The 16,179-nt window shown below is 47.1% G+C and overlaps 1 protein-coding gene and 1 long non-coding RNA gene across 3 annotated transcripts in view; one reads left to right on the forward strand and one right to left on the reverse strand.

Moving 5' to 3' along the window:
• The first annotated feature begins 227 nt into the window (after positions 1 to 227).
• On the forward strand, positions 228 to 11,669 carry LOC131811512 (uncharacterized). Its single transcript, XR_009345961.1, has 3 exons — positions 228 to 2,989; positions 4,942 to 5,045; positions 10,037 to 11,669. It is a non-coding gene; the product is annotated as an uncharacterized LOC131811512 (long non-coding RNA).
• The window catches only part of ATP2A2 (ATPase sarcoplasmic/endoplasmic reticulum Ca2+ transporting 2), a 59,992-nt gene continuing 55,311 nt past the window's right edge, over positions 11,499 to 16,179 (reverse strand). The window contains exons 19-21 of one of the 2 annotated variants that reach the window (XR_009345960.1): positions 15,992 to 16,109; positions 14,308 to 15,901; positions 11,499 to 12,301 (exon numbers count right to left, since the gene is read on the reverse strand). Coding sequence is in view for 1 of the 2 variants with exons in the window: in XM_059140138.1 (XP_058996121.1) it covers positions 12,288 to 12,301; positions 15,781 to 15,901; positions 15,992 to 16,109 (253 nt within the window). In the remaining variant the exon portion in view is untranslated. The remainder of the gene's footprint in view (positions 12,302 to 14,307; positions 15,902 to 15,991; positions 16,110 to 16,179) is intronic. The other variant, XM_059140138.1, reaches the window with a different exon arrangement.

A 16,179-nucleotide genomic window follows, 5' to 3' on the forward strand; every position in this document is an offset into this window, starting at 1 on the left:
ACCCCTGTGTACAGTCCCATCTGGAAAGGTGAGCATATACTCCAGCCAGGCGTGCATTGACCAGAAGACCTCTTCCCTCAACTGAGGGGAACCCAGTGGGGGCTACCTTGGAGGTCAGGGCCATGTGGAGACCCCTAAGGAGATCCAGGAGAGCAGCGTCCTGTAGAAAATACTTCTGCCAATGCATCAGGGCCTACAGCCTGCCAGGGGCCAGGCAAGTATTTTTTTTCTTTTTTAATAAAAACATAAATTTGTGTAGTATGGCATACATACAGAAGTATATGAAAACATGTAGTATTTAAAGAAGCACAGCTCGAACACATGTGCACACTCCACTCAGGACAAGAAATGGCATGCTTCACGGTCCCGGACGCCCCTTCCTCCCCGCCTGCCCCTGCTGAGACCTGACCACAGGCCTTCCCTCCCTCCTTCCCCCTCCACCCACGACCCTTGCCAGAGGCAACAACTATTCTCATTTTTTTTTTTTTTGGAAGATTTTTTTATCTAACGTCACAAGTAGGCAGGGGTCGGGGGCTGGGAAGCAGGCTCCCTGCCGGAGCAGAGAGCCCAATGCAGGACTCGATCCCCGGACCCCAGGATCACGACCCGAGCCAAAGGCAGAGGCCTAACCCACTGAGCCACCCAGGCGCCCCCTCAATTTTGTTTTTACACTTCCTTTATTTTCTGACCCTGGAAGGTCGTGTGAACCTTGGGCAAGTGGTGAGCTAATCTTTCTCACCTGTGCAATAAGACCGTTACTCAGTTGTAGTTTTACCATATCCTAAACAACACATTTATTTGAGTTTTACCGTATCTTATCCTAAACAACACATTTATTTGCTTGTTCCTGAACTTAATGTAAGTGGAGTCAGGTCTGTTTTTCCATGGTATCTTTTGCTTAATGTTATTTTTTCAATTGATCCATGTTAATGCTGTAACTCATTCATGTTTTAATTAATAGACATTTTTCAGATTTTATTTATTTGAGAGAGAGTACGAGTGGGAGTGGGGGCGTAGAGGGAGTGGGAAGGAGAGGACCCCAAGCGGACTCCTTGCCGACTATAGAGCCCCACACGGGGCTTAACCTCACAACCCCGAGATCATGACCTGATCCAAAACCAGGAGTTGGATGCTTAACTGACTGAGCCACCCAAGCCCCTTTCCCATCCCCCAATGCATTATGGACTTAATAACATCCATAGTTTACTTACATGTTCTTAGTTTTTACCTGGTGCCCTTTTTCTGTTTCAGGATCCCATCCGGGATAGTACAACACATGTAGTTATCATTTCTCCTAAGCCTCCTCTTGGCTGTGAAAGTTTCTCAGACTTGTTTTTGATGACCTTGACGATTTGGGGGAGGACTGGTCAGGGATTTTGTAGGACGCCTCATTCATTTTTCATTGCTATATGATATAATTCCATTGCTATGTAATAATATATAATCATCTAGTGTATAATGTTTGGTTGTAACACCCACACCTTACTAATTCTTCCACTGATGGACATTTCAGTTTCTGATCCTTGTTTCAAACAGTGCTGTTATATATACTTTTGTATGTGTCTTTTTTTTTTTTTTTAAGATTTTATTTATTTGACAGAGACACAGCAGGAGTGGGAACATCAGCAGGGGAAGTGGGAGAGGGAGAAACGGGCTTCCTGCCAAGCAGGGAGCCCGATGCGGGGCTCCATCCCAGGACCCTGGGATCACAACCTGAGATGAAGGCAGATGCTTAATGACTGAGCCACCCAGGTGTCCCTTGTATGTGTCTCATAAGCACACATTTCCGTAGGGTTATATATCCAGAGGCGGAATTGGTGGGTACAGGGTATAGACATGTTCAGTTTTACTAGTTACTATCAAACTGTTTTCCAAAGAAGCTGTATACATTTACACGTACAGCTGCAGTCCTTTGGGCCACCTGGGTGGCTCAGTTGGTTAGCTGTCTGCCTTTGGCTCAGGTCATGATCTCTGTGTTCTCACATCGGGCTCCCTGGTCAGTGGGGAGTCTGCTTCTCCCTCTCCTGATCCTCCTACCCCACTTGTTCTTGCCTTCTGTCTCAAATAAATAAAACCTTAAAAAAAAAACAAAAACTGCTGTTCTTTGTCCCACTTCCTCGCTAGCATTTGATCTTACCCTTAATTTTTTGCAACAGAGTAGGTGTGAGATGATACAATGTTTTTAGTTTATGTTTTTCTGTTTTATGACAAGATTGAACATCGTTTCATATGTTTAGGAACTATTTGTGTTCCCTCTTCTATAAAATCTACCCCCCCACTTTTCTATTGGGTCGTTTATTTTTCTCTTTTTAATTCACAGAAATTCTTTATATATTCTAGATATAATTCAGAACAGGAGTGGCAAAAATTTTCCAGTTTATGGTTTGCGTTTTCATTCTCTTTATAGTATCTTTTGATTAACACAGGTCTTAATTTTAATGTAAATTATAAATCTTTTTCTTTAGTTGTATAGAAATAGAAAATAGTATTTATAGAAAAGTTTGTATTTTCTTTTTTTTTTTTAAGATTTATTTATTTGTTTTAGAGAGAGAGAAAGAGTGGGGAGGGGCGGAGGGGGAGGGAGAGAGCGAATCTCAAGCAGACTCCATGGTGAGCGTGGAGCCCGAGGCAGGGCTTGATCTCAGCACCCTGAGATCATGACCTGAACTGAAACGAAGAGTCAGGTGCTTAACCAACTGAGCCACCCAGGCACCCTGTAGTTGTTATTTTCTTAGGAAATATGTATCTCAGAGCAAAAATCTTTTCTCCCATTCGTGTGTTATAAGATAGGGACCCTTTTTTTTTTTTTAATTTTCTAAAGATTTTTATTAATTTATTTGTCAGAGAGCACAAGCAGGGGGAGCAGCAGGCAGAGGGAGAAGCAGGTTCCCTGCTGAGCCGGGAGCCTGACTTGGGGCTCCACCCCAGGACCCCAGGATCATGACCAGAGCAGAAGGCAGACGCTTAACGAACTGAGCCACCCAGGCAGGTAAGAATCCAAGTTTATTGATTTGTTTTTCATTTATGTTTAAACCTGTATAACCACCAATTATCGCAAAACTGCTTCTCTCACCGACTTATGAAGCCAGCTTTGTCCAAAGTCAGGTGTTCCCAGATAAGCACATCTGTCTGCGCTCCCTTCCGTATGGTCAGTAGTTTTCTGTCCCAGACCTACACTGTGCTGTCTTAATTACTACCACTTTATGAAAATTGTCAGTACTAGGAAAAGCAAGACCCCCTGATGTTACTCTTTTTTTTTTTTTTTTTTTTAAGATTTTATTTATTTATTTGACAGAGAGAAATTACAAGTACACTGAGAGGCAGGCAGAGAGAGAGAGAGAGAAGGAAGCAGGCTCCCTGCTGAGCAGAGAGCCCGACGCGGGACTCGATCCCAGGACCCTGAGACCATGACCTGAGCCGAAGGCAGCGGTTTAACCCACTGAGCCACCCAGGCGCCCCCCCTGATGTTACTCTTAGCAGTGCTTTGGGTATGTTTAGCTCTCTGTCGCTCCATAAAATTGTTAGTATCAGGGTCAGATATGTTTAAGTTAGATTCATAATTTTCAAAAGGGCATAGGGTTAAATTTCCTCAGTCTGCCTTTCTTCTCTCAGTTTCCTCCTATAGAAATGACAGTAGTTAAGAGTTTTTTTGTGTAGTTTTCTAGAACTAATCTGAAGCTGCCCAAGTCTATGTGTACACACCACCCCACTTCTTGCAGCTGCAGGAGTTCATCAGCAGACTTTATTTAAAAAGCACATTCTTGGGGCACCTGGGTGGCTCAGTGGTTTGGGCCTCTGCCTTCGGCTCAGGTCATGATCTCAGGGTCCTGGGATCGAGCCCCACATCGGGCTCTCTGCTCAGCGGGGAGCCTGCTTCCCTCTCTCTCTGCCTGCCTCTCTGCCTACTTGTGATCTCTATCAAATAAATAAAAATCTTTAAAAAAATAAAAATAAATAAATAAATAAATAAAAAGCAAATTCTTGGGGCGCCTGGGTGGCTCAGTGGGTTAAGCCTCTGCCTTCGGCTCAGGTCATGATTCCAGGGTCCTGAGATCGAGCCCCACATCGGGCTGTCTGCTCAGCGGGCAGTCTGCTTCCCCCCTCTCCTTCTGCCTGCCTCTCTGCCTACTTGTGGTCTCTGTCTGTCAAATAAATAAAATCTTTAAAAAAATAAAAATGCAAATTCTTGGGGGCATCTGGGTGGCTCAGTGGTTAAGCCTCTCCCTTCGGCTTAGGTCATGATCCCAGGATCCTGGGATCGAGCCCTGCATCGGGCTCCCTGCTTAGCAGGAAGCCTGCTTCTCCTTCTCCCACTCCCCCTGCTTGTGTTCCTTCTCTTGCTGTGTCTCTGTCAAATGAATAAATAAAATCTTAAAAAAAAAAAAAAAGCAAATTCTTAATTTTCTTTTTCTTTCTTTTTTTGGATTTTATTTGTTTACTTGACAGAGCAATGGGGTTTGGGGAAGCACAAGCAGGTGGATGGGCAGACGGAGAAGCGGGCTCCCAGCTGAGTTAGGAGCCCAACACGGGCCTGATTCCCAGGACCCTGAGATCGTGACCTGAGCTGAAAGCAGCCACTCAACGACCAAGCCACCCAGGCGCCCTTGGAGTGTTACTCTTAATTATATTTGGGGCTGCCTGTCAGCTTCTATTACCCTTTCCATTTGTTCTTTCATTGTTTCCTTCTGTTGCTTCGTTAGTGTTGCCCGTCTTCTGCTTCCCCGAGGAGTCGTCGCATGCGTGTATCTGTGTGTGTAGCCGGCCGGGGTCTTTGCTGGGCTCCTGGATGGCAGAGGCCCCAGGCCACTTAGAGCAATTCCCTCTGCGCCATCTGGAATGTCCCTGAGTGTGGGTCTGTTGGTGAAGAACTCTCCGTTCTTGTTTGTCTGAAAATACTTTTATTTTACTTTGCTCCTTTAAATACTGTATGTTCTTTTCCAGGTTTAGAATTCTAGGTTGCCAGTAATTTTCAGCCTGTGAAGCTGTCGTGCGGGTTTTCCGGCCTCCGCGGGTCCCTCGAAGCCAGCGGGGTCACTCGTGGAGAGGTAAAGAGAGTGGCTCCCCGCCCGCCCCGCTGCTTTGAAGATTTTCTCTTTGTCTTTGGTTTTCTGCAGTTCACTCTACCCCGTCAACAGCTGGATTTCTTTTCACTTACCCTATTTGGGATTTGTTGAGATTTTCGTGTCTTGGATTACTGTCTTCTATCACTTGTAGGAAATTCTTGGTCATTATCTCTTCAAATAATAACCTTCTCATGCTCTTGACGTCTGAAGCCACGATGAAATACACATTTGACATTGTCACCTTTCTCAGTTTGTCTACCGGGTACTTTAATCTTTCTTCCGTATTTTCAGTTTTTTTTTTTTTTCTTTCTTTGGTGCATTCTAGTTAACTTCTTAGCTGTCTTCCACTTCATTTGTTACTTTGCGGTGTCCGCTCTGATGCCACATCAGTCCCCCAGTTTTTAATTTTGGTGATTGTTCTTCTCATCTCTACAATCCTATTTGACTTTCCTATTGACTCTGTATGTTCACTTCTTATAATTTCCTGCCTCCTCTTCGGGCGCCTGGGTGGCTCAGTGGGGTAAGCCTCTGCCTTCAGCTCAGGTTGTGATCTCGGGGTCCTGGGATCGAGCCCCACATTGGGCTCTCTGCTCAGCGGGGAGCCTGCTTCCCGCCCCCCCCCCCATCTCTCTGCCTACCTCTCTGCCTACTTGTGATCTCTGTCAAATAAATAAATAAAATACTAAAAAATTCCTGTCTCCTGCAGATTTTCAGGTAGGTTTATTGTTCTTTATTTTGTAAGGTTTTATTTATTTATTTAAGAGAGAGAATGAATGGTGGGGACGGGCAGAGGGAGGAGGAGATAGAGATAGAGATAGAGATAGAGATAGAGAGAGAGAGAGAGAGAGAGAGAAGCAGACACCCTGCTGAGCAGGAAGCCTGACCTGGGGCTCCATCCCAGGACCTGGAGATATGACCTGAGTTGCAGGCACACGTTCAACAGACTGAGCCACCCGGGTGCCCTGTTTATTTTTCTTTAAACAAAGTAAGCCAGGGGTGTTTTTGATCTAATACTTTTTTTTTTTTTTAAAGATTTTATTTATTTGTGAGAGAAAGGATGAGAGGGAGCATGACAGAAGAGAGGTCAGTAGGAGAAGCAGACTCCCTGCTGAGCAGGGAGCCCGATGTGGGACTCCATCCGGGGACTCCAGGATCATAACCTGAGCCAAAGGCAGTCGCTTAACCAACTGAGCCATGCAGGTCCCCTATATCTAATGCTTCTAATATGTGAAGTTTAGATAGACCTGTCATGTTTATTACTGCTGCCTTTCACTCATAGTGCCTTGTTTTCTTGCATACTTAGTTCGCTTTTACTGTAGGCTGCTTTGCAAAACAGTTGTGTAGATCTCCTGACATAAAATGAAGGTGTTCTCCTCTAGGGAGGATCGACATTTAGTTCTGCCTGGGCCTCAGGTGTACCGCCTGCGACTTTGAATTCATGCCTTGAGGCTTCATAGACCATCCCCAGGCTACAGTTTGGGCTGCACAGCCTGGAGAGCCGGTGTTTACACTCCCTCCGGGGTGGGTGTATTTTCCTGCTTCTGCTCTGCACCATGGCCTAGAGCCTTACAGCCCTTCGAGTTTTGGGGAAGGGAGGGCAGCTTTGTTTCTGGTTTGCCTTTATCCTGAGCTGTTAGTCCTTTGGCGTCACAGCTGAATGTCCTAGGAGACTTCTCACTTTTGGTGGACCCTGGATTTGACTTTGCTTGTTCACCCTGTGAACTCCCCAAACCCCCACTCTCGTGTTTTCGCTGCTGAGTGTATTTGGAGAGGGGAAAAGTGACCTTGGAGATTGTGATCTCTCCTTGCTGCTGCTTAGATTTTGGCCTGGAATTTCTGTACTATCTTGTAGTTCTTTGATACTTCTATACAGATTAAAAAATATATATTTACCCCAGCATTTTAAAATAAACTTTTAATTTTAGAATATTTATAGACATAGGGAAAAATGAGCACATGGCGTGGAAGGGGCCTACATACCCTGGGCCCCGCTTCCCCTAACTTCAGCATTTCATGATGATCTGGTACATTCGTCCCGGTGCTTATGTATTATTATAAACTGGTATTTATGTTATTATTGGCTACAGTTCGTAGTTCGTTCAGGCTTTAGGTTTTGCCTTTCTCCCCGCCAGGATCCCCCAGGATTCCATTTCACGTGCTGTTCTCACGTGTCCTGAGGCTCTTCTTGGCTGTTAGTTTCTCAGATTTGCCTTGTTCTTGATGACCTCGGCGGCTTTACGGAGGCCCGGCCCGGGTATCTCGCAGGTTTGTCTTCGGGATTTGTCAGATGTTTTCTCTTTGATTAGACTGAGATTACGTGTTTTGGGGAGGAAGACCACAGGTAAAATGCCGCTCTCATCACTTCCTGTCAAGGGCACATGCTCTCAAGATGAGCTCACTGGGCTGAGGTAGTGTCTGCAGGGCTCTCCGTGGTGGGTGACTTCCCAGCCACAGGGACGTGCTCTCGGGGAGGCCACTGGGCGCCGCTCACGCTCACAAACGGGAGTCGAGGTTCACCTCCCTGGGGGCCGAGTTACCTACGGAAATTACCTGGATTTTGGGCGCCTGGGTGGCTCAGTGGGTTGAGCCGCTGCCTTCATGGTCTCAGGGTCCTGGGATCGAGTCCCGCATGGGGCTCTCTGCTCAGCGGGAAGCCTGCTTCCCTTTCTCTCTCTGCCTGCCTCTCTGCCCACTTGTGATCTCTGTCAAATAAAAAATAAAATCTTAAAAAAAAAAAAAAGAAATTACCTGGATTTTTTCTGCATGGGAGAGTTCTAGTTTCTCCTGTTTAAGTCAGGATAGACTCATGGATATTTTTTCCACACTTTGGATTATAATCCAGTACGCCATGATTTTGTTGCTGAGATTGTTTTGGTTTCGGCTACCCAAAGCCTTTTCAGTTGGCTCCTCTGTCCCTCCGATATACCCCATCTTTGATCATTGCTTTTTGTTTGTTTTCGTACTGCTGCGCTTCTGGACACCGCAGCGTTCTCCAGGCGCGTGTTGCACATTTCCTGGCTTGGCCCCGGAATCTGCCAGGTCTCTAAGGAGATCTGATTCCTTTCACTGGAGAACGGCAGTGCGTGCTCAGTCCCGCTGCGGTGTCCTCGTTGCTTGGCCCTCTCAGTTGACGGCGCAAGGAAGCGCATGGACACCTACACCTAACTAGAAATATTTCATGTTTAAACAAGATTTTATGTATTTGACAGAGAGACAGTGAGAGAGCACAAGCAGGGGGGAGTGGCAGAGGGAGAGGCAGAAGCATGTCCCCTGCCCTGGCATTGAACTGAGCAAGGAGCCCGATGTAGGTCTTGATCCCAGGACCCTGAGATCATGACCGGAGCGGAAGGCCAACGCTTAACTGAGCCATCCAGGTGCCCTAAGAAATATGTCTACATAAAATCATCTGTAGCAACATTAAATATTAATTTATGCTGGTACCTCCAACTGTTATTTTTTTTTTTTAAAGATTTTATTTATTTATTTGACAGAGAGAGATCACAAGTAGGCAGAGAGGCAGGCAGAGAGAGAGGAAGGGAAGCAGGCTCCCTGCTGAGCAGAGAGCCCGATGCGGGACTCGATCCCAGGACCCTGAGATCATGACCTGAGCCGAAGGCAGCGGCTTAACCCACTGAGCCACCCAGGCGCCCCTCTCCAACTGTTATTAATTACCATGTGAATCACTCTAGCCTTCTCCCCTTATCTAACCTCCCACTCCACTCCCACAGTGAGAACACTGGCTTCCAACACCCGCCATCTGTATCACAGTATTATCAGTTCCTCTCAGTAACCATCATTCCTGGAAACTGTTAACTTCCTCCTGTTTTTAAGAAATGAACGATAGTGGGGTGCCTGGGTGGCTCGGTGGGTTAAGCCTCTGCCTTCAGCTCAGATCATGATCTCAGGGTCCTGGGATCGAGCCCCACATCAGGCTCTCTGCTCAGTGGGGAGCCTGCTTCCCCTCTCTGCCTGCCTCTCTGCCTACTTGAGATCTCTGTCAAATAAAAAAAAATAAAATCTTTCAAAAATGAACGATAGAATAGCATGTAAGCTGTTCTGCACTTGAATTATTTCACTGGCAGACATCACCGATTGGCGGTCATTCCTTGCTGGTCTGCACATATCTACCTCATGTTTTGAAGACTGCATAATATTCCCTGGCATCAATGTTCTTAGTTTATTCAACACCTTGCCTTGCCTCTTGATGGGCATCTGGACTATTTCTGATTTTTTACTACATAATCCTACAGCAAGATTTTGTTGCTTTTGTGCATGTGGGAGGATTTCACTCAAGTGAAGTGCTTGACCAAGGGGCGTGGATGTGTAAAAACCTACATGACGTGTCAAGTTGCTCTCCAAAGGCTGGGCCAGTTGCTCTGCTGCCCATCAGCACGAATACGGTTTTTCTGACGCCAGCTGCAAGGCAGAGCTCAGCATCCGTCAACCTCTGACTTCTGCCGATCACGTGAAGGGGGAATTCACTCTTTGTCACAGGCACAGCAGATCTATTTTCCTAACTCAGTTAGTATTGTTCCAAATTTTAACCTTTATACGTAATCAATTTATCCCCTTTTCTTCTGGGATTTGGTGTCCTGTTTGGAAAAGCTGGTCATCTTCCATGTTCTCTCCTAGTACTTTTGTGGTGTTCTGTTCTTTTCTTTTTCTTTTTTTTTTTTTTAAGATTTTATTTATTTATTACAGAGAGAGACACTGTGAGAAAGGAACATAAGCAGGGGGAGTGGAAGAGGGAGAAGCAGGCTTCCCAGGGAGCAGGAGCCCGATGGGGGGCTCGATCCCAAGACCCTGGGATCATGACCTGAGCCAAAGGCAGAGGCTTAACGACTGAGCCACCCAGGCGCCCCTATGGTTTTCTTAAAAAAGAAAAAAAAAGAAAAAAAAAAAAATCCAGACATGCAAACAGGCATAATGAACACCCACATATGTAACACTTAAGTGTTTCGGGTTTTTTGCAGATTTTGGACTTTGTGTATACTGCACTTGGTTTCCACGGTGCCCGGAGATTTCTGTTGATCTCTGCAGTCCCAGTTCCCTCATTGTCATCGCTGGGGAGTCATCTGAACCTGTCTCAGAGGCCACGTACTTGTTGCCCTGCTGTTGGTCCCTTCGGTTTGTTCTGATGCTTTGATAAACGTGCCGGCGGGACTCCTCCAGCACCGGTGAGGGCTTCTCGCAGATGGGCAGGAGCGGGCCCGCCGGGCGGTGCGGGGAGGTCCGTGCTTGTGCGCGGTGTAGCGGAGACGGCAGTTCCCCGCCTCCTTGGTGGCACAGGGCCCATTGGTCAGCTGATGGGCACCACCGCCGTCTCACTGGGATTTGGCCTGTGGGGCTGTACGTCTCTTATTTATAAGCCATTCTCGTTTTCTTTTGCCTGGGGCATTTAGCCATTTTCCTTTTGGCGGCTTTGTTTCATTTTTCAAATTTTTTGATTCATTTACAACTGACTGGGCAGAAGGGGGATTCAGCTGTTTTCTCAAGATGACCAACAACTGAGCAAATGCCCCAGCTCCGACCTACTGAGCTGAACTACCAGCTTCCTCACACTCTCACACACCAGCTTTTCTCCTATTTGACTAAAATGTGCGCCGGTATCTTCATTTATCATTAATATATGAATTTCCTATCACCACGATGTCCGTTCCCTCCGAATTATTAAACTTCCCTAAGAACAGGATCTTACCACGGACCTAGGGAGACTCTCGGGGCTTTCTGTTCTCTTGCAGGCGTCGCCCCGCCGGCCGCCTGGGCGCAGAGACGGCCGGAGTGTCGAGTAGCGGGCACAAGGGCGAGCGGCATTCGGGCTGCGTCAGGACTGCTCGTTCCGTTTTCAGTAGGTCATGAAATGGGAATTATGGAAACGGACTTTTTCCTTCCGTCAAGAATGGATGTTAGTTTATCAAATTTTTATCAACTATTTCTTCCTTCTCTGTGGTTGCTAGGATTTGTGCCTTTTATTAGGTTTATCCTTGCCTATCCTTGCCTCACTGCCTTTTTTTTTTTTTTTAATGATAAAAGAATCATTGTAGGTTATTTGGAAAGTAGAGAAATGCCCCAGCTCAAACCCATGCCTGCTAGAGCGGCACGAAATGACCCTCAAGCGGACGAATCCGCTGCTGCAGCCGCAGTGCGGGATTTTACCTTTTCCATCTGAACAGCATGCGAAGCCTCTCTCCCCTGGCACCATCTCCAAGATGCTGACAACTTTTCAAAACATCTTTCTGCAAACCCAATGACAAGACATGCCGTTTGCCCCACACCTGAGCTGTGTGACATACGAGCACATCTCCTTCCCGGAAAGTCAAGTCTGAGACCTCCCCCCACCGGAAGGTAAAAACCCTTTGGGGTGCGGGGCTGGAGGCCCTCAATGCCCCTCACCCCTTCCTCCCGCCGGAGAACAGTCAGCACCACACCGTGAACTTATCATAGAATAGATTTATTTACCCGAAACCATGTCTGTGCAATGCTTGTTACCAGCACAGAAACAGACAACTGATCTCTATTTACAGTCTAAGTCAAACATGCTTTGTGATAAATTGACGGTTAGCATTTTATTAAGATAAATGCATCACAAAAGTCGTATTGCACCAACATCTGTCTACGGTTTCTGATTTCATTAAATAAGTTACATTTAATACAGTGCAAAATAGCTGTTTGCACACTCAAAAAAAGGTAACAAGTTATGAACTAGAGGCCTACATTCTAACCTTTCAACACCTGTAGTGTTTTCAATAGATTTATAAATAAGCAAACTGTACAGGGCCAATTAAAAAGTAGCAGGTTTAAATGACACCACAGAGAAATCTGGCTACTTACAACTGAAGGCATGCATTACAACTGAGTATTGTACATTTATATAAACTATGACATTTTGCACAGAGAAACATGGAGACTTGGCTGATGGCTTCTGAGTTCTCAGATAAGGTTTCAGAACCTCATTCTTCTTGCAGCAAAGAAACCAAAGTTCTCTGGAGAGGCTTTCTGATTCATTAAGCTAAATTGTACATTTGTAATTACTATTTTGATTTAAAAGCTAAACCCCGTTGGTAATACGTTTCCTCCACATAACACACAATGAGTTGGGGACTTTTTCTACTTTTCTTTTTCCCCCAACATCAATCATGCAGAGGGCTGGTAGATGTGTTGCTAAAAACGCACATGCACGCAACCGAACACCCTTATATTTCTGCAAAATGGTTTAGGAAGCGGTTACTCCAGTATTGCTGAAAAGGAAAGAGAGAGGAAATCAGCTTTATGATATATGGGAAAGAAATGTTAGAATAACTATTTAAGATTAATAGTGACAAGGAATAGCGAGAAGGAGTATTCAGTTTGACCTTTTAAGATTTCAAGACCAGCATTTCTGATGAACTGTCCCTGAGGCGCTGCCTACGTAGGGTAGCAGCCAGAAGCACTGGCTTGGCAACCCGGACCCCTGTCGTCCAGCTAAAGAGCAAAGGCCACCCTGGCTCACAGAAGAACCCCAGCAGGCAGACATGGAATCGCTTCAGATGTGACGCAAGGGAGATGGGCAAGAGGAGGGGAGGTTCTGGGTTAGCAGTGCACACGGTAAGGAAGGTGAAGCAGAGGTGAGCAGCGTGGCAGAGTGCGAAGCCTCTGGCTCCTCCCGTTCCCTACCCTTCCTCCCAGGGGGCTGGTCCTGCCTGGTTCTAGAAGGGGAGCCGCGCTCCTTACCCCCTCTCTGAAGAAGGAAGGGGATTACCGTGGTTACGTTAAAAAGGCAACAGACGATGTGGCGGCCTTAGCTCAGGGCACTGCGCACTGCTCCGGCGGCGGGCAGGTGCTGTACAGACCTTGAGCTAACGCCTGTAGTCGCCTACCCCTGAGGTCTGCCACCGCAAGGACATTCAGGGGGCTGAGACCCAGTCAGGGTTGATGTAGCAGCCGCTTGTCGGGGAGGCTGGCACCGGCCCTGCCTGTCTGGGAGCTCGTGCAGCTCGCTCTGCGCCCTGTGCCCCCTGCTCTGTGCAGACGAAGAATGAGCTGCTGGATTGGGACCCCCGCTGGGGACGTGAGATCGCCACCTTCCCAGCCGAGCCCTATCAAAGAAGCCATGCGAGGCCTACCTTTCTCTCGAGGAGAACACGGACAAGTTTTGGTGAGTCTGAAAACATTACCCTGACTAGTCCTGATGGCGGCAAAAGCAGAGGCCACCTGTGCTTTCCCGCCAGGGCTGGGTGAGGCTGGGTCTGGGCACCTGCCCCGCACTGCGGGAGGCCCGAGGCCAGGGATGTGCCCACAACAGCTCTGTGGCTGAGGAGGGGGCTCCCGTGCGCGTGTTTCTCAGCAGCAGAGCCTGACGCAGAGCTGACAAGGGGACGCTCCCAGCAGCCTGGGCTGAGCCAAGTGGGTGCCTGAACCACCTCCATGGGCTGGACAGGCCTGAAGCTGAGAAACCACAAGGCCAGAGCCGGCCCAGGGTCATCTGGGGCCGCGTGTGTCTCTCACGGCAGCAAACCACATTGCACTTCTTCTGCAAATGCCACTGTATCAAGGAACCAGAGCAGGGAAAGCTGTCTGGTAAGTCTGGCTTCCCGGACGAGCACACCAGCAAGCTCAGACATCCTGTCTTGGTTTGCAGCCACAGTGCGCTCCTTGCACTTGATCACTCAACTGCTTTTTATGCCAAAATCGGCAAAACCCACCCTCCTTCCTCCTCTATATTCTCCGCCAAACCAACCAACCGCCCTTCCTCAGAGACCTCAGTGAGCCAGGCCGGGACTGCCAGCCCCTTCTACTCAGACCCGGGAAGCCAGCGGCACCTTGCTTAATATCCATGAACTGTCCCCCGAACACTGAGCCTTTATATCGCATCTCGCAGCTGGCCCCAGAACTTTCGTAAGAACAGGCCAGGGCTCACAGGGAAGGAGCTGCTGCCTAGGCCTCCCTCACCCTGGCTCGCGACTAGGCTGGCTGGGAGCGGAGCCAGGCCCTCCCGACGAGTCTCTCTCCCACCAGACGCTCCTCAGCATCTGGCCGAGCCGCCGTCCCAAGGCCATGCACGGAGTCCACAGCTGTCACACCCCGGGTCCACTAGCCCGCCCCGCGTGCGCACAGGTACCCTGCACCACACTCTTGCTGCTCTCGGAGACAGTCACAGAGCACAGCAGTACACGACACAAGGGACGTTTTCGTTAAGTGTCACAGCTAGCTCACTCAGTGGCAGTCACCTTTAGGCTAAAGCATCAGGGGTCCAGGGAATACTCACGTTAGTTGATGGATGTTGGAAGGCATTGGAGGAAAACACCATAGTTAGGACAGTTAATGACTTACACACGGCTGGTAAGACTGATCTCAAACATGCGCAACGTATCATAGTAACCATTGTGTTGGTTAGTGCCACATTCAAATAAAAATAGTTCTATACAATATGTTCATTTGGTCATGTGCTATTTACAGATTTTTACAAAAACACACACACACACACACACACATACACACACACTCCCCCTTATGTTCTCTACACCAGGCTAGAACAGGCCAGCAGAAACTTGCAAAAAAGTATCATGGGCGACAACAGGTGCCTATGTGTTCATTCCTACAGCTATACCTATGCAGCAGAACACGATCCTCCTTCCCCTCGGGCACAATAAAACTCAAGTTCTGAGCTAAGAACTTAAGAGAAAATTGGACACAATTTGTTATAGTTCAAGCTAAGCCACTTAAAAGTTAAAAACAAGACAGTTATTTTTCTGTCCATTTAAAATGTTTTATTTTCCTTTTTAAACTAGATTGTGAAGTGCCACTGAAATAGGCAATGTTGGCAAAACAATGTCTGTTACAATAAAATACATTAGACATTTAAATAAATAACCTTAAAAACTACGTGGGGGGACACGAACCCAGTCGATTGAATCTGGAACAATGTTTTCTGCACAAGCGAGAACAGGCATACCTCTTGTTAAGACTGATGTAAACAGAACCATCGGAACCTACAGGAGAAGCAGCCGAGCGGGGCCAGGAGTGGGGGTGGGAGTGATCGGGGGCCGGGGGAGTGAGGGAAGTGGCAAACCAAAAAATACTGACTGAGGTAGCAGTACTCTGCTCAGTGCAGAAAAATTGGCTTATGAATAAAAATTAGACTGTGATCTCAGATTAAATCCAGATGATCATGCAAAAGACACAATACATGCTATTTAGTTTTAGAAAAAGAAAAAAAAAAACCCACACACATTCATTTCCTAAAATCTGCTGCCAATTAATTTGCTGACAATGTCTGCTGGCTCAACTATTTTTTTATACAAGGATGAGTATTAAACAGAACACTGTACATGCTTTTTCATCTACAAAAAAATATTTGCATAAAATAGTGTTAGTTCTCTGTACATGTCAATGGACACTTTAATTATGTGTATAAAAAAAGGAAAATCTTGCCCCACTGGAGTCAGAAAAGCAAAACAAAATCTAGAGTATGAAATCTCCTTCACCAGCCAATATGTTCATGTGAAAATTCAGCAGAAATAGACAGTTGCTTTAAACAATAAAAAAATTAATTGATTAAGTTAAACATCTTCTTTATGTAAAACTGTCAGTCAAGACCAGAACATATCACTAAAGTTAGTGTCTGTGCTATAGACCCAGACCACCAGGGGCATTATGAGCAGCACAAACGGCCAGGAAATCCCATCGGTGCATGCCGAGAGCGAGCAGGACTTGGTGGCAGGCTGCACACACTCTTTACCAGGTTCCAGGTAGTTGCGGGCCACAAACTTGAGCGTCTCGTCCATCAGAATCACAGGCAAGGAGATTTTCAGCACCATCAGCCACTGGGTCAGATTCAGCGGTGTGATCTGGAAAATAAGCTGAGACACAAAAAAGCTCTGTCAAGCTCCCAGACCTCGCAGGACAGGCAGCGAGGCCCCAGCCTCGGTCCTGGTCCCACCCGCGCTTACTGGCAAAGGTTCCACGTAGAGGATGAGGAAGTGGAGCGACATGGACAGGCAGATGGAGCCCACGAGCCAGATGTTCTCCCAGGGGGGCATCCTCAGCAGGGACTGGTTTTCGGACAAGCTGCAGAACAACAAGACGTACGTGAAATATGCCCGCCTAAAAGGCAAGGGCTCTATTCATGAGTGACCAA

Source organism: Mustela lutreola, chromosome 11 (genome assembly GCF_030435805.1).
Source record: "Mustela lutreola isolate mMusLut2 chromosome 11, mMusLut2.pri, whole genome shotgun sequence".
Classification (NCBI taxonomy): Eukaryota; Metazoa; Chordata; class Mammalia; order Carnivora; family Mustelidae; genus Mustela; species Mustela lutreola.